Source organism: Pleurodeles waltl, chromosome 3_1 (genome assembly GCF_031143425.1).
Source record: "Pleurodeles waltl isolate 20211129_DDA chromosome 3_1, aPleWal1.hap1.20221129, whole genome shotgun sequence".
Lineage (NCBI taxonomy): Eukaryota > Metazoa > Chordata > Amphibia > Caudata > Salamandridae > Pleurodeles > Pleurodeles waltl.
This window is the reverse complement of record NC_090440.1, coordinates 584,177,748-584,205,677: the sequence shown is the minus strand read 5'-3', so window position 1 is coordinate 584,205,677 and position 27,930 is coordinate 584,177,748. Positions and strand designations below refer to the sequence as shown.

General features: G+C 45.1%; 1 protein-coding gene across 2 annotated transcripts in view; it reads right to left on the bottom strand.

Moving 5' to 3' along the window:
- LOC138284352 (SITS-binding protein-like) overlaps positions 1-27,930 on the bottom strand; it is a 948,640-nt gene that overhangs the window by 294,536 nt on the left and 626,174 nt on the right. For both annotated transcript variants that reach the window (XM_069223028.1, XM_069223029.1), the window contains exon 5: positions 7,435-7,629. In XM_069223028.1, coding sequence (XP_069079129.1) covers positions 7,435-7,629 — 195 coding nt within the window. The remainder of the gene's footprint in view (positions 1-7,434; positions 7,630-27,930) is intronic.

Genomic DNA, 27,930 nt, shown 5'->3' with positions numbered 1-27,930 from the left:
CATGAAGTTGCGGATCAAGAAGCCAGGTAGTTGCTCTCAGACTGCCCCCCGTCATCCCGGTCAGGAGCCCCTGCAGCGGGCCCCCTTGCATTGTGGGCCTCTTTGGAGGAGGCTGCGCACATCAGTGTTACCTACGATCAGGATAAGCAGAACAAGCTGAACACAGGGCAGTGTCTTCAAGCACGGCTAGTGCGCCAGTCTTAGGCGACTGCCACCAAGGGTGAGTCGAGGCCTCCACAGAAGCGGCTCAGCCAGGTCTGGGTACATCTTGCGGGGAATAAATGAGACACGCTCGCCATACTCTGTGTCAAGTTGCAAAGCCGCCAAATGCCGAATTATCAAGCTGTCAAGTGCCCAAGTGTCCTAGTAGGTCCACCAGGCGTAACAGAATCAGCTAGGCCAGCCCTCAGGGTGCCCAGATCTAGAGCACATATACAATGGATTCTCCAGTGGGCCCGGCAAGATTCAGGAGGAGACAGAGGAAGTTTGCGCATGCTCGTGCCCCTCAATAGTTGAGGTGTGGCAGCGCGTCCACATAGCCAGTTCAAAGGGTTATCTGGAAACCAGTGAAAGCCCTATCCGGACTCAGTGGGACCCCTTAGCCTTTCAATCCTTACCGGTCTCAGGAGGATCCCCCAATAGCAGAGGAGGATCATGCGTGCTCGTGCCCCTCAACATCGAGGTGTGGCGGTGCATTATTAAATATAAACAAGGAGAAGAAAAACCTCTGGGCTGCTGAAGATGCGATCTGGGAAAGAAAGGGCTATTCAGCCACAAACTAAGAGGACTAAGACGTACAATAAACCCTCATCTCTGCCATCAATACTAAAACAAAAACCAAAAATGAAGCATGAGCAACAGTCTTTAATCCCTCCAATATCTCCCTATTTTCAAAGGTTTGAGAAATCGACGAACGTCCCCCATAAATTTGATTTCTTGAAGGATCCCGTGGATGCGATTCTCACCATGCCTAACTGCTCTGTGGTTTTACCCCAGCCAATTTCCCCTATAAAAAGTGAAAGCTGTTTGCTATATGAGCAAGGTGACATAAGGGGGCTCAAGGAGGAGGGGGTGACCAAAAAATCTGCCCTTGGTAATATTACAATTCTGACAGACGATAAACCTAAAGAAAATGCCTGGGGCTCAATCAGCGACTTAGATCTACTAACCTTCCAGTCATCATCACCGTCCCCAGTTGCCTCCAACTGTCCATCTCTGGAAACCCTGAATGAGCATCGACAAATAGAGATCCAACCTCCCTTTGAGGTAAATGTAATTATTAAAAGAGGTATGGACTCCATGCCACGACTATCCGCATGGGCCCAAAGGAGGCTGGCCAAGAGCGGAAGGAAAACTTAATTCTAGAAATTACTCACACTTCAGACAATATTAATAAACTAGGCTCATTAAATTTAAATCCTAGTTCTCATTCTCATCTACAATTGGATTTGAGCTTGATGGTACACGTCCTTAAAGGACCAGTGATGGAAGATATGGTGGGTAATCCACATGAAGAGCAAGCTGCTACCTCAGACGCTCAACTGGACACCTCTGCCCTTGAAGATAGACCCTCAAATTCCTCTGTCATATCAAAAACACAAACAGATGATTCTGAATCTAAGGAGGCAGTAATTGAGAACATACTGTCTTCACGAAACACCCAAAACCAACTGGACCTGGGATATCTTCTTTAAGACATCGCAACTAACTCTCAACGCCCTGTCTTATCAGTCATCAAAAATGGACGTCCAGGTGGATGCACTGAATGCCAAGGCAAAATCAGTGGCAGGGATAGATCAGAAGCTGGCTAGCTTAAACAGCCTTATAAACCGAGCTCAGAACTTTGCAGAGATGACAATAACAGACTGCACCTATGAGCCCTTAATCAACAAGCTGGTCACACTCCCAGAGGCTTCAAATTCAATGATAACAAACCTTAAGGTGTGTATAAATATGATAACAGGTGGTGGATTTGTAGCCCAAGAACCTTCCCAACAACAGGAGGAGGCTGGTCTAAAGAGGAACATGGGCAACATAGTAACTTACTGCCCTGAGAACCAGGGTGCGGGCAGGAGGGAGCAATCAGTGAAATTGTATGTCCATTAAAATCCCCTGAGAAGGAGGAAGGGCGTCAGTCTGAAATTCAAATAAATACACTCCCTCCCCCCACCCCTAAATTTGTGGTGCATCCGCTACATTTAGTAAAGCATCCCACAAAAAGAACAAAAAAAAACAATGGAAAGCAAGAAATAAAAAAGAGAGTGTCTTAATGGCCCCCCTACTACTAATGTGAACTCCTCTCTAGCCCCAGACATAGGAAATTGAATATTAATGTCTTATGACCAAAATAAAAATAAAAAGAGCAGCCCAATGACGAACAAGTTGTTCCTACTATTTAACACAAAAAAGAGGGGGCCCATTCACCAAAACTATAGGGAGCAGAATGAATCAAACTCCAATGAGGAGAAAACAAAAAACATGGTCCAACAAGATTCGCTAAACTTAAACGATACAGATCCAACCAAGCAGGAATCACAGAATTCAAAACCACATCAATGGGAGGTGAAGGCTGAACCGAGTACTATTTCAGTAATCCACAGGAGGTCATTTGACAACAAGTGTATAGCTATTACAGTTACCAATTCCGAACATGCTGAACGTCAAGGGGCTCAAACAGGGGCCCAAACAGATCAGATTCATGTAAAAAAAGGAAGAGGGTCTGCCATCAAACAGTTGGAAAGGGTGAGATTAGGGGCAAAGGGTATAGTGGAATCTCCCAGACGACTCTCGGAGGCAGAGCCCCCACATAGATTAGTTGCGAGGCCAAATGTATCAAATCCAGGACAGCCAGATGAAGACTCTGTGCCACGGGTACAAGTAACAAATCACAATAAGACAGCCCAATATGGGAGAACAGGACAATTCTATAAGAAATCCCGACTTCGTTTCACCTGTAGATTGCAAACAACTAATTCTGGAACCACAATATCAATCTAGGGGCCCATATGATATTCTGAATCGAGGAATTATACTAAAGCTTTTACAAGTTATTCCGGCCCTTAAAGATATAAAGTCTACTGATATTGTTTCTATAGAATTCCTATCAGGGGATAAACGCAATGAAGGCAAACTTAACAAATCAACCCTGGTAACTTGGAGGACATCACAAGTGCCAAGTACAGTCGTAAAAGAAAAAAGTTCCTTTTTAAAATGGGGAATTAAATTTAGCATACCCCAACAAATAGGTTATCCCTACCCTCCTGAGGCCCAAAATAATATGCCCAAATTAAATAAATCAAAAGACTTAAATAAACCTTTTTCAGTCCTTATATCTGCAATCGGGACCCACGGTACCGATGATCAATTTACGGGGCACAAAGGATCCAATATTCATACCTCACAGCAGCTAGATCTAGGGTGGCTGTCAGATGTAATTCACCAAGAAAATCGTCAGTGACTTCCGAATAGCCGAGCACACTCTAAGTTGGTAACTCCCGACGAAAAACCCCTCCAAGTCTGTTGTTGGAATATAAACAGAATTGAAATCAAATATCCAACACAAAGACCTGACTAGTCTATTAAAAAAATTCAAATTATCTTCTTACAGGAGACTTGGGCTACCAATCCATTTGCAATTGATGGATTCATAGCTTTTTTCTCCCCAGCAATTAGGGAAAAAGGTTTGGCCACCCAAGAGGGGGACTAGCAATCTTTATTTCAGCAGGTCTAAATATATCATGCACACAAGTAAATGAGGAAAATTAAGAGTTTCTGTTAGTGAAATTAGACGGATGGAACAAAGAGCTTTCCAACTCACTTTTGCTAATTAATGTCTACATCCATTCAGATGCATGCTCCAGAAAACACATAAGCTCCAAACCGATAGACACAATATTAACTGCCTATCAGGATCTAGCATCCCCGGAGTTTCTAGTAGCTGGGGACTTTAATATGAAATGACTAAATCCTTTTGAAAGGGATGCACAAACCATCTTGCAAAATCAGCTGTGGGCAGTACCGCAGCAATCCCTGGGGTCACGAGAGCAAGGTAAACCTGACACTATGGTGCTTTCCTTAGTAAAAGATCTTGAGGTCCTCGGGCTCAGACTCCTAAACAGGAAGGTTCCACAAGATACTCTGCCGGTGACTACTTGCTATGCCACTGGGACTCAAGCAACAATCGATAACACTGTGGCCTCTTTATCCCTACTTACATTTATTACTAAGTATCAGATTATAAAGTCAGATAAAAGCGACCATGGTCAACAATGTCTGTAGATTGGCTATGGCTTCCCATATTTAACCCTGCCCCAACCACATCAAGGGATGTCACTACAATGACCCAATAATCGTCTGGTTAATAATCCTTGACAGATTTGCAGTTGATCTCCTCATAGAAAGACCACAAAAGACTTATCAAACCAGGGGTGAGTAAAAACAAAAAAGAATATAAACATTTCAGCTCATACAACCAAACTAAGAAGACAACAAAATAGATTCTTAAGGCTGTATAAGAAAAACCCAACTGGCTGTTATAATAAGGCTGACTTAAAAAACGTAAATAAAATCTATCGGAAACAAATATGGGATGATAAATTACAGAATATTCATGACTTTTGGGCAAGGGCTTTATTTCTGAGTAAAAAATCAAATGCACATGGATTCTGGAAAATGGTTAATGAACTGAACAAAGCCCCAATGACCTTGACTAGCTCCAATATTGCAGAATCCACATGGTCCGATTACCTAACTCACCATTTTGGTGAACATAAGAAAGACACTAAAAATTCAGATGAGATAACAAATGAGTTAAGCCAAGAAGGAGTTTTATCAGAGTCCCCAACTCTCCAAAAGGAATCCGCAAATTTAACCTTCTCGATGTCGGAAGTTGTGAATTCAATAAAGAACAGCAGAAGCATGGTGGCTCCAGGTCCAAATGGGATCCCTAACGCATTATTTAAAACAAACCTGGCCTTTTGGGGTGAAAAACTGGTCTCGATTTACAACCACTGTATAGAATCAGGATGCATTCCAAAATCTTGGAAAGGGGCTATCATCCATCCAATATTTAAAGGAGGTAATACAGTTCATCCTGAGAATTACCGATTGATTACCTTAATGGATGCAGAGGCTAAATACTATGCTGGGCTATTACTGGAACATCTCTGCAGCTGGGCAACTGACAAAAATATTATTCCCCCCAATCAGACAGACTTTGCAACTGGCCCAGGAACGGCTACAAGCATCTTAACTCTTTCCATTGTCATTGACACATGCAAACAAAAAAGTAAACCTTTGTATTTGTGTTTTGTAGACTTCAAATCAGCTTTTGATTTGGTACAGCAAAGCCTTTTATGGGAAATACTAGCAGCCTGGGGCATACCAGAGAAATTGTTAAAGGCCATTCAGCATTTATATACTGATACATGGATCAGAGTAAAAATAGGGGACGGATCTTTCCTCTCAAGAAAAATTGAGATAAAACAAGGTCTGAAACAGGGTTGCGTGCTGGCACCGTATCTTTTCAATCTCTATCTATCAGATTTGACCATTAAGCTTAATAAGGCGAACGAGCACTCACCTAAGGTTGGTGACATGTTTATCTCTAATTTGCTATACGCTGACGATGTAGTACTTCTGAGCCAAACTAAAGTAGGACTACGACAGCTCATCGTCAATTTAATCGAATATGCAAAACAGAGCGGAATGTAAATCAATCAGAAAAAAAACAAAGTGATGGAAGTCAGTAAAAAAACCCTTAGAGATAAAAAATGGCATACACAAAGGGGAGTCTTAGAACGAGTCAATCACTATTGATACCTGGGCATACTGTTTGATAACCAGGGTTCATTTCTCCCTCAGAAGCAGGATGTATATAGGAAAGGAAATGTTCTACTGCTTGCCTTTCACACTCTGAAAAAGTTGCTAAGCAGCCCTAACATCTGTCCCCTGCTACAAGTTGTGGCAGCTAAAGTAAATTCGACTATAGGGTACGGTAGCGAAGCTCTGCGTGGGCATCCTAAATGGTATAATTGGAAACATATTTAGGTCTCTATTTCAATTACCAGGGTATACTTCCCAAGCTCAAATCAGACTGGAGTTTGGTTATTTAAACCAAAATAGAGCAAGGGAATGTAGCTTTGTTAAAACCTGGAAACACCTACAGCTATCAAAGGGTAATCAATTCTGCCAGGCGATTTGGAAGGAGATTAGTTTGAATCCTACAGCCAAATCCAGACAGTACCTAGATCAGGCATTAGAAGATTTGAAAGTACGGGAACTATGGGACTTAAACCTTTCTTAATATGCATTTAAAAAAATCTTAAACCGAACAGCGAAGAAGAGATCAGTATTAATGGATAAGAACCTGTTAGCAGCCAGGTCGCACTCTTGGATAGTAATAAATTAGTATAAACTCCTGAAATATCAGCCATATCTGGAGGGCGGGTGGTCAAAAGTTGAGAAGGATCTTTTTATTAAATGTTGATTTGACCTTATTCCTGGCGGTGTCTACCAACCCCCATGGAAACGTACTGCAACAATTCCCCAGTGCAGGCTCTGTGGCTGTGGACTGGAAGACATTACTCATCTGATCTGCATCTGTAATGGCCTACTGAATGAGCATAAACCTCTCTTAAAAGCAGCATTTAATCAGAGTGGAATACAGTCCTGCAGAGGAGCAGTGATCACCTGCTTTAAACCTTCTGACTATATCCTGCATACCAGATTAACAAAGTTTTTATGCCTGACCTATTGCAAGCTCATCAATTAGTATGAACTTAAAATATGTTTTCGCTGGCCTACAGGGCCTCCGCACAGTATCCAGGAAAGTATTTTTAGCTCCGGAGTACTAATTTAATTGTAAATAAATGTATAACCTATCTTAAAGAAAAGTTATTAGAAATCTTTAATATACCCAAAGACCAATTGTGCTCTCCCAGAGAGTTTGCCATGGTCCAAGCAAACTGCTTGTGTGTACTACGTGTGTCACTGTCAAACATGCTTAGAATTGCATACATAAGATGAGGAGAGTGGGAAATCGATGCAATTTATAGGAAAACCTGTGGCTATGACTAAAAAATTCTTTAATCAGCAGGTTTTTAGCCAGCAAAAACAATTAACAACAGTAATATTTTATGAAATGTATAAATAGAAGAACAATTATGGTTAGTTAAACTGATCTTATATTTTATAAATATAAGAAGAACTTTTAGACTAGAATGGAAGGTATTTTCTTTTTATTTTGTATGGGGTGAGTAGTATCTTTTTAAAATGAATTGACTTGTATGTGGAATAGACTTAGAAATACGTGTATGGAAGAGGAAAAAGAGAGAGTATTGAGAAAAGAAAAAACGGTTTCGGCTTATTCAAGTTTTATTTCAACGTGACTTAGCGACAAAGTTATCTAGTCAAAATACAGAAATATAGACATACCAGATATCCATTTGATTCTGAATGAAGACCTAGCCAAAAGTCTTCTTTGCCTTCTTCCAGAAATGTTAGAAATTGCTTTGAGTTAACACTCATGTAAGGAGATACTGTTATGGAAAGTCTTAGCTGCTGAATGACTGAAAAAATATTCCCGGCCTGCCGTGTGCTTTTTCTTTTGCTCCTGGCGGGTGTGTGGTCCTACGATAAAGAAAGAGAAATTATTTAAAAGCTACTTGTAATAACCAATAACAAAAAGTAAAATCTAAGTAAAAAAACTTGAAACAACAATGACAGTTATATAACATTAGTTTGCCTTAAGTCAATGCATGTTAGAAACATTTTTGATAATATAATCAAATTGAAACAGAAGGTTATGAAAATTGGCAGACACAATATTACTGAAAGTTGAATTAGTACTAGAAGTGAATTACTTATGACCGAGGAGTAATATTGCCACTTGATTTGCGTCCTGAGATTGAGTAAGGCATTTCACTGTATACACTTTAAAAAGCCCTTCCACCACTGCCAGAAGCGTAGGTATGATACATTTGATTTATGTTTCCCATGTTACTTCTCTCGTTAGCAGGGATGGAAGTCTGCAAGTTCTAGTGCCTTGCAAGTTTTATTATGGAACCCTTTTGGCTCTGAATAGACTTTGTAGCAGAGTGGTGTAGTTGTTAGAGCGGAATACAGTTAAAGCTTGGTTTAGAATGTTGAGTTCACAGTTACATGCAGAAGAATAAAAATGTGTAATATTCAGCTCTGTGTGTGTCATAGTGATTGGCGGGTCCTCAGGCAGTGGAGGATGCTACAGCTGCTGATGAGATGGGGGATGAGTAACCCAAAGACCGATTGTGCTCTCCCTGAGAGTTTGCCATGTTCCAAGCAAACTGCTTGTGTGTACTACGTGTGTCGCTGTCAAAGTACTGAATTGAAGCTTCATGCGTGTGAAGGTAAAGTGCAGCTCCAGCCACAGTGAAGCAGTTGAAGACAAAAAAACATTACAAAGAATCAACACATCATTGTCTGAGAACCTGCTGGTCAGGCCATACATAAAAGTACGGATCTGCCATGCATGACAAAATTGTAGATTATATGAAGTGCTACTGCAAAAGGTGATTATGTACAGATACCAAAAAGAAGCGCTAAAAGAAATTGCTGTAGTCAAATACCAACAAAATATATATAAGCGCTCCCTGACAGAACAAGTAAGAAGGAAGAATGCTGTCATTACATTTACCAGAGTCTTGATAATTGGAGCGTTACGCCCTCAGCACTGGACGGGGCGACCCAAGAAGAAGCATGGAGGTTGTGAGTACTGTGCTGTCCAATACCCAAAGCAGCATACCAAGAAGAAGGTCACAGTCCCAAAAACTGTCCAGGATGACACAGATGCTGATCCATCACAACGCCTCAGTGATAAAGCAGGTCTAAGTGGACAACAGAGAACATCTGAAAGAACTCCTCCTTCAATGTCAGCCACACCCACAAGTAGCTACCATGCTGCCAGCAAAAACCAAAGTGTATTAAGGGCTGCGTCAAGGTCCATGAAAAGTCCAGATTCATTTGTACCACAATGAAACAAAAAAAATGAAGGTGCGAGCAACCATTCTTGTGCTTCAAGATACAGCGTCAAGTGCCTGTCTACTCAGTTTCAGGAGCAAACAAACACACATGATGGATGGAATGCGGAACCAATCAAGCATTCACCCGCAGTCAAATATCTTGGTTTAATCCATCAATTCTTTTGCTCACCATGCCACCCCAGTTTGGACTCAGCCACATGCAAATCAGTCTTGACTCTGTTACCCATGGGAACAATCCAGCCCGAACTTACAGGACAAGTCCTCCCTGGACCGGAAGAAGCACCCTCGGACCAGTTTCAGGGTATCACACTTCATCAGCCAGGCTAGCTTGAATCCAGTGGCACAGTGAGCCCGGGACCAACGTCTGGGCATACCCGGCACACTTATGGTGACAAAAGCAAACAAACACAAATGATGGATGGAATGCGGAACCAATCAAACATTCACCCCCAGTCACAGATCAGGGTTTAATCCATCAATTCTTTTGCTCAGCATGCCACCCCAGTTTGGACCCAGCCATAGGCAAATCAGTCTTGACCCTGTTCCCCATGGGAACAGTCCAGCCCGAACTGCCAGGGCAGGTTCTTCGTGGACCGGAAACAAGCATCCTGGGACCGGTTTCAGGGTATCACCCTTCTTCAGCCAGGCTAGCTTGAATCCAGTGGCACAGTGAGCCTGGGTGATACCCTGAAACCGGTCCCAGAATGCTTGTTTCCTGTCCAGGGAGGACCAGGTCTAGCAGTTCGGGCTGGACTATTCCCATGGGGACCAGAGTCAAGACTGATTTAGATATGCTGGGGTCCAAACTTGTGGTGATGTGGCAAGCAAAATAACAATAGATTAAACCCAAATCTGTGACTGGGGATGTGTGTTTGAAAAGTTTCAACACTCCGTCCATCATTTTATTTTGTTTCGTGATGTTACTCAGTTTCAGCACAGCTGCTGATAAGGGACTGATATCTGTGAATTACAATATGAATGCTCATCAAGCAATAGTAATTTGATTCCCTTTGTTGTTTCATGGTTTAGGAAAGCTTAAGATTCTGAAAGTAAATCTGCATATTATGAAAGTAAATCTGCATATTATGAGGATGTCCATCCTGTTGCTCAGAGACATAGACAACTTGCTTTTCATTTATAAGAAGCAGTTAAAAAAGAACTTGAATAGTTACTTAAGCATCACAATATTGAGCGTTCTACTGGTCCAACACCATGTGCTTCTCCCATAGTAGTAGTGCCCAAAAAGCACAGTGAAAGAATTGTACTCATGTGATTTGACATGTGTCAGGCAAAAAAGGCAATTGAACGAGAACGACACCCAGGTTGACATATTGCTGAAATTAGAACACAATTAAATGGTGCAAAAGTCTTCTCTCACCTTGATTTAAAATAAAGGTTAACATCACTTGGAACTTGAAGAAAATTGCAGTTACATTACTGTCTTTTCTACACATGTTGGTCTGTTTTAATACAAAAGATTTTGTTTTATAATCAGCTGCAGAACTTTTCCAAGACGTTATTTGACGTATTACACAGGCTGTTGTGAATGTGTTCAATTATGGCAAAGACGTATTTGTTTTTAGAGCTACACAGAAGGAGCACAATACAGCTCACTCACATGTATGTTGTTTACTTGATGATGCTGGTTTGACTTTGAATACAGATAAGTGTGAGTTCCACAAGACAAAGCTAAAATTCTTTGACCATATCTTTTCTGATGGTGTATGACAACCGACCCTGCAAACCTGATGGGGGTATGACACCCGGCCCTGAGAAAGTGCAAGCACTGTCAATGCTGATCCCCCATGAGATGTTTCTATGGTAGGGTCATTTCTTGGCATGGTCAGTTACTGTTCAAGATACATACAGGACTTTGCGCCTGTAAGACCTCCATTACAAGAGTTGAAGAGAAAAAATGTTTCATTTCAATTGTGACAAAAATGTGAGAGAAGTTTCAAGAGAATCAAACATTGAAAATGCTACTGAAATGGTATACCTCAATCCAAAGCTTCATACTGCGGTTATTGTTAATGCTAGCTTAGTTGGGTTAGGCACTATTCTTGCACAGCGGACACTCAAATACTTGAAGGCATACTGTGGCATATGCTAATAGAAGTTTGTCCCAAACAGAACATGCTTACTCACAACCTGAGAAAGAAAATTTGGCAGTGTTATGGGCTTGTGAACATTTCCATGTATTCCTGTATGGAAAGCTTTACTGGCTGTCTTTGACAATCCAAAAGCCAAGATGCCTCCTTGCATTGAACGATAGGGACTACAGTTGCAAAAGTATGATTATACCATTGTGCATCCTTTGGGAAAGGATCAAAATCCTGCTTACTACTTTTACAGAGAGACTATACAAGGTCAAAGTACTCCTTTCAAGACAGCTGAAGCCTTCATTAATTTCTTTGTAAAATCAAATAGGCCAGCTGCTGTCTCATCGGCCCAGATCATTACTGTCATGAGCCATGATAGTGACATGCTCAAGGTAAAAGACATAGGATCTGATTTAGATGTTGGCAGAGGATAATACTCCATCACAAATGTGACAGATATCCCGTCCACCATATTCCGATCCTGATAAATCCTAAGGAGATTGTAATATGGCAGACGGGTAATCCGTCACATTCATGACAGAGTATTCCCTCTGCCAAGATCTAAATCAGGCCCGCAGTTACATATCAGTCCTGGAACCGAAACACTCGACCACTCACCAACAATAGTGAATATCAAAAATACAGAAATGTCAAAGATGAACAGTTCATAACTCAGGAGAGAGTTACACTGTGAGGATCGAGAATGCTGATTCCAGAGAGTCTGCAACAAAAATTAATTGAAGTGGCTCATGAAGGACATTGTGGTATCGTTGCCACAAAACAAGCTCTCAGAGATCTAGTTTGGTTTCTGTATTGAGATGAAAATGTTGAAAAAGACCTGTAAGCTACGCAACTCCCTTTCTCCAAATGCTACTCAACATACTCTGAACGTGTCAGAACTTCCCAAACATTAATGGGAGAGAATAGCAATCGACTTCTTTGGTCTACTTGACAATAGACATCACCTGATGATGATTGTAGACTAATACTCACATTTTCTACTTGTTGAAGATCTCTCATCCACAACTCATGAACAAGTCATTGAGAGACTAAATAACATCTTTGTGATATGGGACTTTCCAGCCATTTTGAAGTCTGATAATGGCCTGCCTTTTAATAGTCAGGAATTCAAAAAATAGACCTCTGTGGCCACAGGCTAACAGACTTGTTGAGCATTTTATGAGTATTTTAAAGAAAGCAGTACACAGTGCAACTACTGAGAAGCTCAGTTTGAAGACTGTTAAATTGTACCCTACAAGTTTATTGTTCAACACCTCACTCGCCTGCAGGAGAAATTCCTTTGATGTTTGGTAGAGCAATGGCAACCAAATTGCCTCAATGGACCAACAAGAGAAAGCAGTGAGAACATGACTCGTACAAGGGACTTGATTAACAAGCAGAAATTTAAAGCCTATGCAGGCAAGAGGTGACATGCAAAGAATATCACATTTAAGAAGGGAGATTTAGTGATCGACCAACAGATGCAAAGAAGGAAATCTGATGCTCCATTGAATGCTGAACCATTCTACATGGTGTCTACCAAGGGACACACGGGTGGCTGTCCACGCCCTGGGAAATCTGTTGCCAGAGACATTTCCCACTTTAGGCCTTTAATTCATCGATCTTCAGATCGAGATGGTGAAGGAAAGACTGAACCTAAGAACTCAGTGACTGCTGTTACCTCTTCACCGTTGTACTTAAAGAGATATAGTTGTACATGCTTATATACATATATATTTATATATACATATATTTATATATATATATATATATATATATATATATATATATATATATATGCAGATTTTGTAAACAAGAAATGTTTAAAAAAAATTGTAACAAAACAATTGCAAACAATTTGGAACTTTTGTTGAGTAGAGGGGGGATGTAGTGTTTTGTGTATTTTATGACAAAACTTTTTTTACTCCAAACTGACTCCATAGCAGTGTGACGTAGATGTTAGAGCAGAATGCAATGAAAGCTTGTTTTAGAATGTTGAGTTCACAGTTACACAGAGAAGAATAAAGGCGTGTAATATTCTGCTCTGTGTGTGGCGTAGTCATTGGATGGTACCCAGGCTGAGGAAGGGACATTGTGATAAATGCAGCAACTACATCAGCAATGCAAGTGTTGGCTACATCGAGCAGATGATTCACATCATCATTCAGTAGTGTACCCCAAAAAGCCCATTATCAAAATTCTCCAAATTAAGCTTGTTTCCAAAATTAACTAGTGTGTCTCTCCCATAATTGATTTCTCTTCTTCTCCTACAGGTTGGTCAGTTCTGTGTCACTACACTGGCTTCTTCTAAAATACTGCCTGATTAATGTGTTCTTGTGGATTAGCTGCCTTCTTGTGGCTTTTTCCTAGGTCAGTATTAAGTCATTACTTAATTCAACCAGTTGTATCTTTCTATGGTCTGTTGTTTCTTTTTTGCTAGTCGATTTTCATCCATCTTAATCTGTCTTGCTTTATAGTTGTGTTTTTAGTTCTCACCAAGGCAGCGCATGTGCTGTGTCTTTCGAGACATACTGTATCTCGTCTATGGACTTCAAACATGCCCACCATTTTCATTGGTTCTTTTTTCTGCTGTTTGGAAATCCTGGCATTTTAGTGGGGCATTGGCTTTATTTGTCCCACCTTTGAGTGTGTTTTTCACTTCAGGGCTACTGCCCCTGATACATGCACCCCTGCTCTTTTGTTTATTTAGGTCTTTTTTGACGCACTTTTCTTTCTTTATGCTTAATCTTTAATGTGGGCTGTGCTTCCTGCATGTGTTCACCCAAAGAGAGGCCAACGATAGGCAGTACGGATTTTCTTTGCTATGAGTTTATTTTTATTTCTTACAATTGGTATGTTTTTTTTTTCATTGTAGAGCCGAGTTCCCCAGTCCAAAAGTTGGCAGTTCTGCATTTTATATCACATCGCTAACTTCTTATTTACAACAAGCACTTCACAGAAGTTCCTGCGCCTTTAACATAGATGCTGGGCCGCACTATTTGGTTCCAGAAATCTTTCCACATTCTGTCCCTGCTTCCAGATACAGAGTGCGGGATGTGCACCTCCCAGTGGTTAGTACACACTGCCATCTTTAAGGTGAGTGTCTTCCATTCTTTTTAATAAATGCATCTCGTTTTTTTAAATGCATGTCCAAATTAACAGTCATAATTTCAATATTTATAACAGTGGCATGTGTGCACACACTGCACCCTGCATATGGAGAATACAAAAGGAACATCACCTTCATGTGTCCTTCCAAACTGTGAGCATGCCTGGGTACACCTCTGTGTGTATACCCCAATGTATCCCTGTGTGGTCTATGCCCAGTTTACCTGTATATGACTTCCCTGAGTGCATCCCATAGCTTTCTCCCTTGTATTTTATATTCATAGAAGAACGACCTTCATTTTATCCTTTCAGAAAAAGTTCACCTTGTTTGATTACCCATTTAGAGGCAAAAGTTAGTTCTATTTTTAACTGATGTTTTTTATGGGATATATTTGTATCTGTTTTACTGAGAACGGTGAACGTTGTGCCGTGGTATAGAACGGGCACTGCTAAGACTAAAGTAGCGACTCCGAAAATAAATGCCTGTGCCCGCCTTTGCTCTTTGAAGAACATAGACTGTTATTTTAGGAAATCTTAAAAGGAGTAATGCACTCTGTTTAGTGGGATTAAAACATCTGCATTAACAATAAGGTCACACACAAGTGTTAAGGTGAAGACCATTCAGACTCAGAGGAGCGCATACATGCTGGGCACACATAGAGTTATGACCGGCTGTGACCTGTGCCCTGACAAAAAGCCAAGCATGATAGATTGCAGAGCAACGGGTATACTTCAATAATGCTCATGAATCAATACATAACCAATCACATTTTGTTGTCTTTGTGTGCCTTCCCCGCACTGTCTTTCTACACAGTGAACACAAATGGATTACAACCTTAAGATACCCTTCCTACTTGTGTACATGCCTGGGTACTTATCCTGCATGTTCTCCCTCTGCACTTCCATGTCTGTCACCTGTACATGTCTTTTTCTAACAATGCATGACTCCCATTTATGCGTACGGCCATAGAATACCCATGTTTGTGACCCTTTGTGTTATTCCCAAGTTAGTGTGTAAACACTCGTTGGGTGTACCTTATTGTATGCATTCTTTCCTTATCTTTTCTCTGTGCACGTCTTTTCTAGCTCAGTGTGAGTGTGCCCCATTTTGTATATTCTCACCCCGTCTGCCGTTCCTTGGGACTGGAGGCATCATTTAGTAGAAGCCACTTGTTGTATGGTTGGGGTAGGGGCTTGGTTCTTGTTTACAGCAGTCGTGTGTGATCAAAATGCAGGGACGTGGTTCACTCTGACATGCATATGCTTTAGGGCATTAACAGCCTGGTACAAAGTTCAGGGTACTCCTCTCTAGTGAACATAGCTGAGCAACTATAACCATGAGCAGAAGGCTGCATACATACATTGCTTGTTACAGTCTGCCGATAACAACACAGTGTTCATACGCTTTTCTGGGTACACTTTGCTAATGAACCTTTCTGGATGCACATTGCCAGTAACAAGGTGCTGGTACAAATAACTGGAGAAACACCACAAGCAGAGCGCGCACTGCTTAAATCTGATTAATTTTATTTATTTATTGTAAAGCACTATGGTCATGCCAATGGGCATCTTAGTGCTGATTTAAGCCAATACGCTAAACCAGGAAATAGAGATTAGTAAAATATAATATACTTGAGTAAAAACTCCCAAGAAAATATTATCGTTCCCAGCGCTTCCTAAATGCAAAAAGATGTTATTCGCCATACCACATAATTACTCTGCACAAATCCACTCCACGACACACAATTCTAATTCCAATACAACCCACATATTTACACTCCACACCAGATACATCCACTCTACTCCAAGCCAAAACACATGGGCAAAAGACATTGGCCCTCATTACAACCCTGGCCGTCGGTGATAAAGCGGCAGAAATACTGCCAATAAGCCGGCTGTAAAAAAAATGGTATTTACATATATAAAAATAGAGGGACACTGCTCAGTCCATAATGTCCGTGGGCCACAGGGCCACATCACATAGGCCAAGGCCCCACCTTACTCCTGCATCAACACGGAGAGAACACTGCAGGGGCATCAGGTCGAAAATACACAGGCACCTCAGGGGGACGGGGAATAGGGGGGCATCTTAGTTGGAAGATGGTACAACACCATTTGTCCTGGAGGGGGCAACATGCCCTGTGCTTGGTCCTGGGGAGTGCAAAGCCACAGTCTCTCTAGTCGGTGGTCTGCCCACTGCTCGGTCCTGGGGAGTGCAAGGCCACAGTCTCTCTAGTGGGTGGGTTGCCCACTGCTTGGTCCTGGGGAGTGCAAGGCCACAGTCTCAATAGTGGATGCCTTCTTCCACTGGTTCTGGAGGGGGCTTTTTGCCCAGTGTGCTTCATCCTGGCAAGGAGGGGGTGAGTAGATGCCTTCTTCCACTGGTTCTGGAGGGGGCTTTGTGCCCAGTGTGCTTCATCCTTGCAAGGAGGGGGTGAGTGGATGCCTTCTTCCACCGGTTCTGGAGGGGGTTTTGTGCCCTGTGATGCAGATCCTGGGCAGTGCAAGGTCACAGTCACTCACCTGGGTGTCAGACCCTCACGATTTGCAGTGGGCAGGATGCATTACACTCCTTGGAGGCAGGACTAGACACTGCCTGCCGGCGGCGATGGCTGCTCAGTGGTGGCAGTGCCGGTGGTGGTGCTGGCAGTGGTGGGGGAGATTACAGGCTATTCCCTGCAGCCTCGGAAGGCTGCCCACTGGGGCTGCTGCTGCTGGCAGTGGAGCTGGTGGCAGTGCTGGCAGTGGTGGGGGAAGGCTCCAGCTCATCCCTTGCAGCCTCGGACGGCTTCCCACTGGGGCTGCTGCTGGCAGTATCGCTGGTGGTGGTGCTGGTGGCGGTGCAGCTGTAGGTGCTGATGGTGGTGGTGCTGGCAGTGGTGGGGGGAAGCTCCAGCCCTTTCCCTGCAGCCTCGGACGGCTGAAGCGCCATGGTTGGAGGGGGGGACTCCGAATGAGTCCGAGCACCAGGCCTCCTGTCCCTCCTGCCTGCAGGGGGCAGGCCCTTTGCCCTTGCCGTCTGGTGGTACCTCCTTGCCCTTCCCCTTGTAAGCTGGTGGTGCCACCTTGCCCTTCCCCTTATAAGCTGGTGGTGCGTCCTTGCCCTTGTAAACTGGTTGTGCCTCCTTGCCCTTGGCAGCTGGTGGTACATCCTTTTCCTTCCCCTTGGTAGCTGGTGCAGGCACACTGCCAGTGCTGATGGGTGTTTCCTTGGAGCCTTTCACACCTACAGTAGCTGCTTAAACTACAGTGGCCATGGACTGGGTGGCTGAGGTGCTAGCTTGGGTTCTGCCCAACCTGGCCCGACGTGAAGGACAGAGGTGGAGGGGTAGGGAAGATGTCAACGGCGTAGAGGAAAAGCTTCTTAGGGACACTGGAGCGGGAAGAGGGAGAAGGTTTGGGAGTGGAGGAAGAGGGAGTGGTTGTAGGAGGTGTCTGCTGTGTTTTGGTGCAGTTGCATGGGCTGGATGCTGTTGTGAGGTGGATGGCTGTTGGGTGTCTGAGTGCTTGCGTTTGTGTACTTTGGGAGGAGGGGGCACAGACACAGTAGGAGAGGACACAGGGGATGTGTGCATGGATGTGGGGATGGTGACTGCCAATGAGAGGCGTGTAGTGATAGGTGTGATGGTGATGGAGGCAGTGGGTGTGGATGTAGTACATGCAGGAGTGAGTGGAGATGCTAGTGGGAGAGAGGTGGACAACGAGGTGGAGGGAGACACAGTGGCGGCAGTGGATGTTGTTATGTCAGCATCTGGATGGTGTTTGTGTGAGTGCCTGTGGAATGATATGTGGTGCTTGTGTTTGCCTGAACCACTCCTGTGTGTTGTCTTGGGTGCATGCTGGTCTGAATGTGTGCTTGGGATAGGTTGGGGTTGAGGAGAATGGGATTGGGTAGAGGAGGTTGGAGGGGGGAGGCTAGAAACAGGAACAATGGCTGCAATCAGGGAGGAGGTCACTTCCTGGAATGATCTCCGTTGGGCCACCATGCCAGAGTGAATGCCCTCCAGGAATGCATTTGCATGTTGCAAATGCCCTGCCAGGCCCTGGATGGCCTTCACTATGGTTGACTGCCCAACAGAGATGGATCGCAGGAGGTCATTAGCCTTTTCATTCAGGGCAGCAGGGCTAACTGGGGCAGGGCCTGAGGTGCCTGGGGCAAAGGAGATGCTCACCACCCTGGGTGAGCGGGCATGGGAAATTCGCTGAGGGGCTGCTGGGAGGGCAGTGCTGGTACGGGGGTGGCGTCTGTATCTGTAGTTGGGGTGGCCACAGAGGTGCCCGCCACCAGCAGGGAGCTTCCATCGGAGGAGGTATCACTGTCAGAACTGTCTCCTCCTGTCTCTGCCGTGGTGCTCCCCTCACCCTCCGTCCCACTGGTGCCCTCAGCATCGGTGGATTCAGCCTCCTGGGCCATGTGGGATGCAGCTCCCTCCGTCGCTGGTGCCTATGCTCCGTCGCCAGATTATGCTAATGCACATAAGAACAGGGTGACAAAACAAAAAGGGTGGGAGAGACAGAGGATACACTTGGTCAATGGCAGCAACAACACCACCGTTGGCATACACAAAACACAGGGAGCAGCCCTACGCACTAGGCAATGCACTACCAGTCACAATGCCAGTCACCATGCCATGGACAGTTATACCTAACGCCAGTTGCAGCATACCTGAGACCCACAGAGCCTTGCCCAGTAGTGGATGCCCACTAGCTTGGTTAGAGGTGGAGTTTGTCAGCCCCTGCCCAACATGGAACCCACCCTTCAATGTCCACCGTGGCCTTGGGGCACCAACAGACGCACATCCCCCACCCAAAGACCACCCCACCATGCGCAAGTAGTATATTGGGAACTGTACTCACCCCCTTGTGGCTGCTGTGATGCCCTCAAACACCTGTCCAGCTCAGGATAGGCCAACACCAGTATGCAGAACATCAGGGGGGTCAGGGTTCGATGGGCACCCCTTCCTCGTTGGGAGGCAATCCCCAGCTGGGCCTCTGCTGTCTTCCGTGCCCAGCGTCTCAGATCCTCCCACTGTTTGTAACAGTGGGTGCTCCGCCTTCCGTAGACCCCCAGGGTCCACACATCCTTCGTGATGGCACCCCATATACCCTTTTTCTGATGAGCGCTGACCTGCAGAGGTAATACACATAGAAAAAGTGTATCAGTCATACCGTCTGGCCTGTTAAACTTATGGCCCACCATATCCCTCCCATCCCCTTACACACATACATTGCCTACCATACATACAGCACGCAGCCCAGCACCCCTCAACCACCCACCCCTTACACAAGGCCCTCACATACAGCACTCCATGCATTCATACCCCATGCATCGTGCTCACAGGGTACTCGCCTGTTGGTCTGGAGGACCATACAGCATTCGGTACTGGGGTAGGACCCCATCCACCAGTGTCTCCAAGTCTGCAGCGGTAAAGGCAGGGTCCATTTCCCCAAAGACACAAGCCATAGTCGGTTCCAGACACAGGTCACAGCAGCACTTGCAGTGTAGGTCCTCTCCTGTTGAAGGTCAGGTAGCACGCAAGTGAACAGCTAGAAAATGGGGGTCACGTCCACGGCGGTGCATACCGTTACTGCCGGCGTACATCACGATTGGCTACTGTAACCCATAGGGCCCAATGTTAACCACTGAGGAGTTGCACGGCTTTACTCGACCGCCTCCAGCAATGGCGCACAACGTCAGCGGCATTACCTCATTTCCTCCTGTCCATCCACACAGGACAGACGGCCGCCATTTCATGGGGGGCAGGCCATGGCACCTAACTGCATCACAGCACACATAGGCACCATTTGGTCCTATACATCAACATACTGTTTCTGTCGTACAATGCAATGTACATTTAGGAAATGTTGAAAACTGACCAGATGCTCATCGTTTTGCCCCCTAGATTACAACCGCTGAGGATGAATAGGAGATGGAGACATCCCCCGTGTACAGGCCCCTGTTGGACTTGGCAACAATGAAGGACAGGCACATTATCCTCACCTACAGACTTGACAGGGCCACAATCCAAGAGCTGTGTGCCCAATTGGAGCCACACCTGATCTCTGATATCCGTCACCTCACTGGGATCCCCCCTCTTGTGCAAGTCCTATCTGTGATCTTTTTCTTGGCAACTGGTTCCTTCCAAGTGACAGTGGGCTTGGCAGCAGGACTGTCTCAGCCAATGTTCTCAATAGTGCTGACCAGAGTGTTGTCTGCCCTGATGAAACACATGCGCAGCTACATTGTTTTCCCCCATGTGGAGGATTTGGCCACAGTGAAAGCTGACTTCCATGCAATGGGACATATCCCCAACATTATTGGGGCAATAGATGGTACACATATTGCCTTTGCCTCCCCCGGAGAAGTGAACAGGTTTTTAGAAATCGAAAGACCAAACTACAGGTCATACCTACGTATGCATTACTGTACAGTTGAATTGCAATGTCTACAGATTGTGAAACAAATACATAGTTCAATCACTTGACAGACAGGATGTTTATTCATGTGCTAATAAGTGATGGGGTATTGCTATAGGCTAGGGAGGATGGTGGAGGAGAGTCCAGGATAGAGTCCATTCTATTTGTATCACAAGGGGGCATAAGAAGTGGAGCAATGGCATTTCAAGGTGGACAGGGTGACAAACTGGGACACAATGGTGACAATCAGGAGAGTCTTATTTTCTGGCGGGGTCTTGGCAATGTTCTCTGGCTTCTGTCTGGATCGCAGGGACCGTTTGCAGGGTGGTTCTCCTTCTGCAGGGGGTGATGGTGGCCTGTTGATCCTGTGGTGGGGCCTCCTGTCCACTGGCATCAGCGGAGGTGGAGGGCTGTTCATCAGTTTGGCTAGTGTCAGGGCCCTGTTGGTGTGCCACTGCCTCCCTCATGGTGTTGGCTATGTCTGCCAGCACCCCTACAATGGTGACCAGGGTGGTGTGGATGTCCCTCAGGCCCTCCCTGATCCCCAGGTATTGTCCCTTCTGCAGCCGCTGGGTCTCCTGCAACTTGGCCAGTATCTGGCCCATTGTCTCCTGGGAATTGTGGTATGCTCCCAGGATGTTGCCGAGGGCTTCGTTGTGAGTCAGTTCCCTGGGCCTGTCCTCCCCCTGTCACACAGCAGTCCTCCCAGCTTCCCTGTTGTCCTGTGCCTCTGTCCCCTGAACAGTGTGCCCACTGCCACTGACCCCAGGTCCCAGATCATCCTGTGTTTGTGGGGTGGCTTGGGGTCCCTGTAGTGGTGGACATACTGCTGATTGACGTGTCCTGGGGACAGAGGTATGGACCTGCCGGGTGGGTGCTGTGGTGTTGTTTCCTGAGGGGGGAGGCTCTGTAGTGGTATGGGGCTGTGCCTGGGTGACCGACTGTCCAGAGGTCCCTGATGGGCCAGGTTGGCCATCTTGATCCAGACGAGCAGAGCTGCTGTCATCACTGTGGGCCTCTTCTGTGGGGGGACTGGATGTTGCTAGCTCCTCCTCTCCAGTGACGTTGTGTGGGGGACCTGTGGGGATGTAAATGCAGGCTTATTGTTTCTGTGTGTGACATCTTGTGCATGGGTGTTTTAGCCTCTATGGTTGTGAGTGCCCTGTCAGCTTTACCTTGTGTGAGTAGTTATTTTGTGGGCTAGGTGATTCTCTCTAGTGTGCATGCTGTGGTGATGGGTGTCCATGCAGGGCTGTGAGTGGTGTCCATTCATTGGTGGTGCATGCAGTGCTGGGTACTGGGAAGGGTGGGTTGTGATGGTGGGGTGTATGTGAGGTGGTGGGGTGATGGGGTGAGGGTAGGGGTAGGGGTGGGAGTGTGTGATGGCATGCAGGTAGGGGGCTGATAATAATAGAGATTTGACTTACCAGAGTCCATTCCTCCTGCTACTCCTGCCAGGGCCTCAGGATGCAGTGTTGCCAAGACTTGCTCCTCCCATGTTGTTAGTTGTGGGAAGGAGGTGGGGGTCCACCGCCAGTCCTCTGTATTGCTATCTGGTGTCTTACTACCACGGAACACACCTTCCCCCATAGGTAGTTCCACCTCTTCCTGATGTCATCCCTTGTTCTTCGGTGCTGTCCCACGGCGTTGGCCCTGTCTACGAGTCTCCGCAATAGCTCCATCTTCCTAGCGAAGGATGTCTGCTGCACCTGTGATCCGAATAGCTGTGGCTCTACCCTGATGATTTCCTCCACCATGACCCTTAGCTCCTCATCTGAGAACCTGGGGTGTCTTTGTGGTGCCATGGGTGTCGTGTGAGTGGTGTGTGTGAGGGTGTGTGGGGTGATGTGTTGGGGTGTGTGCTGTGAGGTGCGTGGATGGAGTATGGGTGATGGTGTTCTGTGGCTCCGGTTCTGTGGGTGCTCTTGCTGTATCCCTCTCTAGTGGCAATTTTTGTTAGTCATAAAGGGATGTGGGTAATGTGGGTGTGTGATGTATAGTGGTGTGGGTGTGGTGTGTGTATGTGTGTCAGGTGTGTGTAGTTTGAATTGTCCAATGTGGTGTTGTTTTGTATGTATGTGTGTATTTTGTGTGCAGCGGTATGTACCGCAAATGGTTTACTGTGGTTGAATGTCCGCTGGGGTGATTCGTGGGTCATAATGCTGTGGGCGTAGTTCTGTTGGCGTAACGGTGTGGGTTTTGGTACCACCAGTTTATCACTGACCTTTGTGGTGGGAGACTTGTGTGTGTGTGTGTCTGTATAGCGACGGATTGCTATGTGTGGGTCATGATATGGGTAGCGGTATACCGCCATGGTTGCGGTATATTGGAGGCAGTTAGCATGGCAGTAAGTGGGACTTACCGCCAATGCCATTGGCATTTATAGCGCCAATAGCTCTAACTCTTGCAAATTCGAGACCTATTGACATTTCCAATGCTTTTTGTATTATGCTGCCTGGGAGCTTTCAAGCCTTGAATAAAAGTGCCTCTCTAATTTTCTTATGACAGTCCAGACTTGACACCTTTAGTCACCTGTAATAATGAAATAACGAAGCTGCTCAGCTGTTAAAAGCTATAACAGCAGAGCTTGACCGTGCCTTCTTACAAAGGCAGTCATGGAGCATAAGAACAGCTCCGGTTTGAACAAGGAAACAGAATATGGGGGTCATTCCTACTTCGGCGGGCGGCGGTCGCCACCCGCCAAGCGGGAACCGCCGAATGACCGAACCGCGGTCAAAAGACCGCGGCGGTCATTCTGGCTTTCCCGCTGGGCCGGCGGGCGACCGCCAGAAGGCCGCCCGCCGGCCCAGCGGGAAACCCCCTTCTATGATGAAGCCGGCTCCGAATGGAGCTGGCGGAGTCGAAGGGGTGCGACGGGTGCAGTGGCACCCGTCGCGATTTTCAGTGTCTGCAAAGCAGACACTGAAAATCATTATGGGGCCCTGTTAGGGGGCCCCTGCACTGCCCATGCCTGTGGCATGGGCAGTGCAGGGGCCCCCAGGGGCCCCACGACACCCGTTCCCGCCATCCTGTTCCTGGCGGTTTTTACCGCCAGGACCAGGATGGCGAGAAGGGGGTCGGAATCCCCATGGCGGTGCTGCAAGCAGCGCCGCCATGGAGGATTCTTTGGGGGCAGGGGAAAACCGGCGGGAAACCGCCGGTTTCCCTTTTCTGATGGTCCCAGAAGCACCGCAAGCCTGTTGGCGGTGCTTCCGCGGTCGTTGGCCCGCCAGGGTCAGAATGACCCCCTATGTCTTTTCCTTCTCCTGATATGTTTTTCTAGAAAGAAAAGGTGATCAGCAGAAAGGAAATGTTTATCATAACATAAAGTTAATATTTTTCCATGCTGTGGTTCATTACAGGATAGATAACATCTCTGCTTGTTTCTTCACAATACAAGCCACAGCATTTTAACCCGACTTAGGTTAAACTGATTCTAATATTTCTCCAAAAATTACTAACTGCTTTTTGGTGTAAAAAGGTATTGAAAGTCACCTTACAGTTCCGTGACCTTATGAAGGAATTTGGTCTTTGGCTTCCTTCTTCTATCTGGTCAAGGAACTCCTCCGTAATATTTGTGTACTGCAGGGGAAACATTATCCCTTACATCTACTTCTTGGAATAGACCTTCGTTTGTCAGTGCAATTCTTTTTTTTTAATCTATTCACAGATGAATAAATAAATGTAAAATATCGAAAGTGTGATGCTGTATTTTTCCTGCTGTGTGCAGATAAGGACAGAACATTTGGCTTAGATGTATCTGCCAGAAAGACTCCAAAGCCACCTCAATTTTCTTTTCATCATTCTAGTCATCTCCACTGATGACGTGCAAAACCACAAATATTTTGTTGATCAGAGGCGTAAGATCGATCCCATCACCAGCTGACTGATGCTGGAGTATACCCAGGTTGTTCCGCATTTGTGAGTCACATGTCCTTAAGTGGAGTCTTCAGCAAACTACAAAGCAGCTACAAATGAACACCTTGACTACCTAAAAAATGGCTGATTCTCATGTTTTTCACTGAGCTCAATGTGTTTCTGCAAATCCTCCCTGTATCATCCCTCCTAGCAAAGTGCTCTGTCTACAAGTAATGCTGTACGAGCTCAATAAATATTTATTTCTTTACTTATTTGAGTTGTTTGCAAAATGTACACATCACCTAGACAACTTAAGAGCACTGCAAAAAATACATTAAGAGTGGCCAAAACTGTCATTGTCTGGTCTTTGTTTCAGTGTCGGCCGGCAGCTTTATGAGGGAGGGGGCGGGCGGCAAGCACACACACACACACACACACACACACACACACACACACACTCATTCTTTCATACACACTTACGCACGCATGCACATCCATTAACAACACTCATAACATTCAAACATGCACGCACGCACCAACCATTCATTTCAAAAGTTCACACACACTCATTCGTTCACACACACACATGCACCCACGCACATCCATTAACAACACTCATAACATTAAAAAATGCTCGCACACACCTAACATTCATTTTAAAACATCACACACTCACTCATTCTTTCACACACGCACGCACATCAATTAACACTCATAACATTCAAACATGCAAGCATGCACCAAACATTCATTTTAAAACATCAAACACACTCTTTCTTTTCCACACACACGCAGGCACATCTATTAACAAAACATTCAAACATTCACGCACGCACCAAACATTAATTTTAAAACATCACATACACACTTACCTTCAGCCTCGAGGCCCCAGGAGGGCTGGGACTACTGCCTTCCCTCATTTGCTGACCTCAGTGAAAAAGACACCGTTCTGATCTCCTTTTCCAAAGGTTTGTTTCCAATCAGCAAGATGGTACCAACCGTGGCAGTTCCAGCAGCTAACTGTCACTGCTCACAATCTCCACCTCCCAACCATTTCAACCCATGTATAACATTCTACAACTTATCCCAACAGATCTCCCACCTCTAATAAAATACAGTAACAAATACCCATAATTAACAAAAATGTGAAATAACAGATTAAAACAAAATATTGAATATGGTTATAAATTTCACTCCACCGGATCCTTAGCTAACATTCAATGTTGCCTCAGACAACGTAATCCTTCAAATACTCTGGTCTCTTCACAACTCTTTTTTCCTTTGCCTCCAACACCGTTCCTCTCCTTACTTTATCATGCACACTTGCAACATCCTTCCACCTTCTTAATTCTATCTCATTGCACTTCACCACACTATCCACATTCCATCTCTTTCCATCCTCCATAACCATGCTATAACCACTCATTTTCATTATGTGTTTAGGCACAGACCACTTGGACAAGCCTTTCTTCGTCCTTTCCCAATTTTTCGTTCGTACCCAATCACCTACTGCCAAATTGCGTTCCATCACATGACCCAACCCTCCACCTTCATACGTCTCTTGTATCTCTGCGACACGACTCATCAATCTTCCCTCATTCACTCTCTCCCTGCCAGCCTTGCCCATCCAACCTGGTACAGCTTTGGTACAAGGTTTCCTACCTTTTAACAACATAAACGGAATCTCCATAGTAAGAGAAGGTGGAGTGGTGCGATAACTCCATTACATGTCCTTGATTTCCTTCTTCCAATTCAACCCATTTTGCACAGCCAACTGAATGTTCTCCCCTATTACTCTGTCAAATCTTTCCACTAGTCTGTTCTCCCTGGGATGTGCAATGCAGTTTTGATATGCTTAACACCACAGTTCTCCAAATAATTTTCAAACTCGCAAGACGTAAATTGCGGACCATTATCAGTCACCAACACTTCGGGATAACCTTCCCACCTCCATATTTCTTCACAAAACTCGATTATCATACCCGATCTGACATCATGCACTAAACTGACCTCTGGCCATTTAGAATGGTAATCCATCATCACGATCGCATAGGTTCTACCACACCCATCCAATTCAAATGGACCGCACTCATCCATACCCACTTTCTGCCATGGCTCACGCAGAAACGGTATGGGGATTACGGAAGTCCTTTTCCCAACATGCGTTTTATCACTGCATGCACAACACAAACAATTTCTAACAAACCTCTCGACTTCTCGATCCATACCCGGCCACCAAAAATCCTCTCTAGCCTTCCTCTTCATACCCCACATTCCACCGTGCCCTTCATGCAAAATCCCCAATACTTTCTCCCTCAACTTACTCGGTACAATTATTCTGTCACCCATTCTCAAAACGCCATTCTGTTCTGATAACTCTGACCACACACTCTTGAACTCAGATAATACGGCTGTCATGTCTTCCTTCAACTCCCACCAACGTTTGTCCAAATTATTCTTTAACATTTGCATCTGCACATCCTCTCTGATCTCTGTTTTCCATGCACTTTCTTCTTTCTTTTTTAGCTTTTGTTTCAATAGCTTGTATGTCCGCCACTACCCAATCTTCATCTTCTTCACTCTCGACTCCTTCAATTGGTAGTCTAGATAAACAGTCAGCATTAACATTTGCTATGCCCGGCACATACTCAATTACAAAATCATATTCCTGCAGCCTATACAGCCATTTTGCAGTTCAAGGAGACGCACGACTGGCACCTTTCGTCGTAAAGATGTCCACCAAGGGTTTATGGTCAGTTCGTAGTTCAAACCTTATCCCCAGACATAATTTCTAAAATCTTAGAACCCCCACCAACAAGCAAAAGACTCCTTTTCAATTGCAGAGTACGTACTTTCCGCACCTCTAACTGTTCTTGATGCAAACGCAATCACATGCTCTTTCCCTTTCCTCACATGCATCAACACTGTGCCCAAGCCATACATACTAGCATCTGTGGATATAATTGTATGGTCATTTGTTATAGATGGTTTCAATTCCACTGCTTTGATGATATCGCATTTTAACGCATCGAATGCTTGTTGGCAGTTAACAGACCACTAAAATTTCTGATTCTTCTTCATCAATGCCCGTAGTGGTTGAGCAATGTCAGCAAAGTTCTTCACAAACTTTGCATAATATTCAGCCAAGCCCAAAAATGATCTCAACTGCTCCTTATCCACAGGGCTCGGTGCCTTTTCAATTGCCTCTATTATCCCAACTCTTGGCTTTATGCCATCCCCAGACACAGTATGACCCAGGTACTCTACAGTACCTCATTGGAACTTGCACTTCTTCATCTCGACCGTCAAACCAGCTTCTTCCAGAATCGAACATACCCCTCTTAACACAACGTTATGCTCTTCTACATTTTTTGCCCACACTAACACATAGGGGGTCATTACAACATTGGCGGTAAAAGCCGCTTACCGAC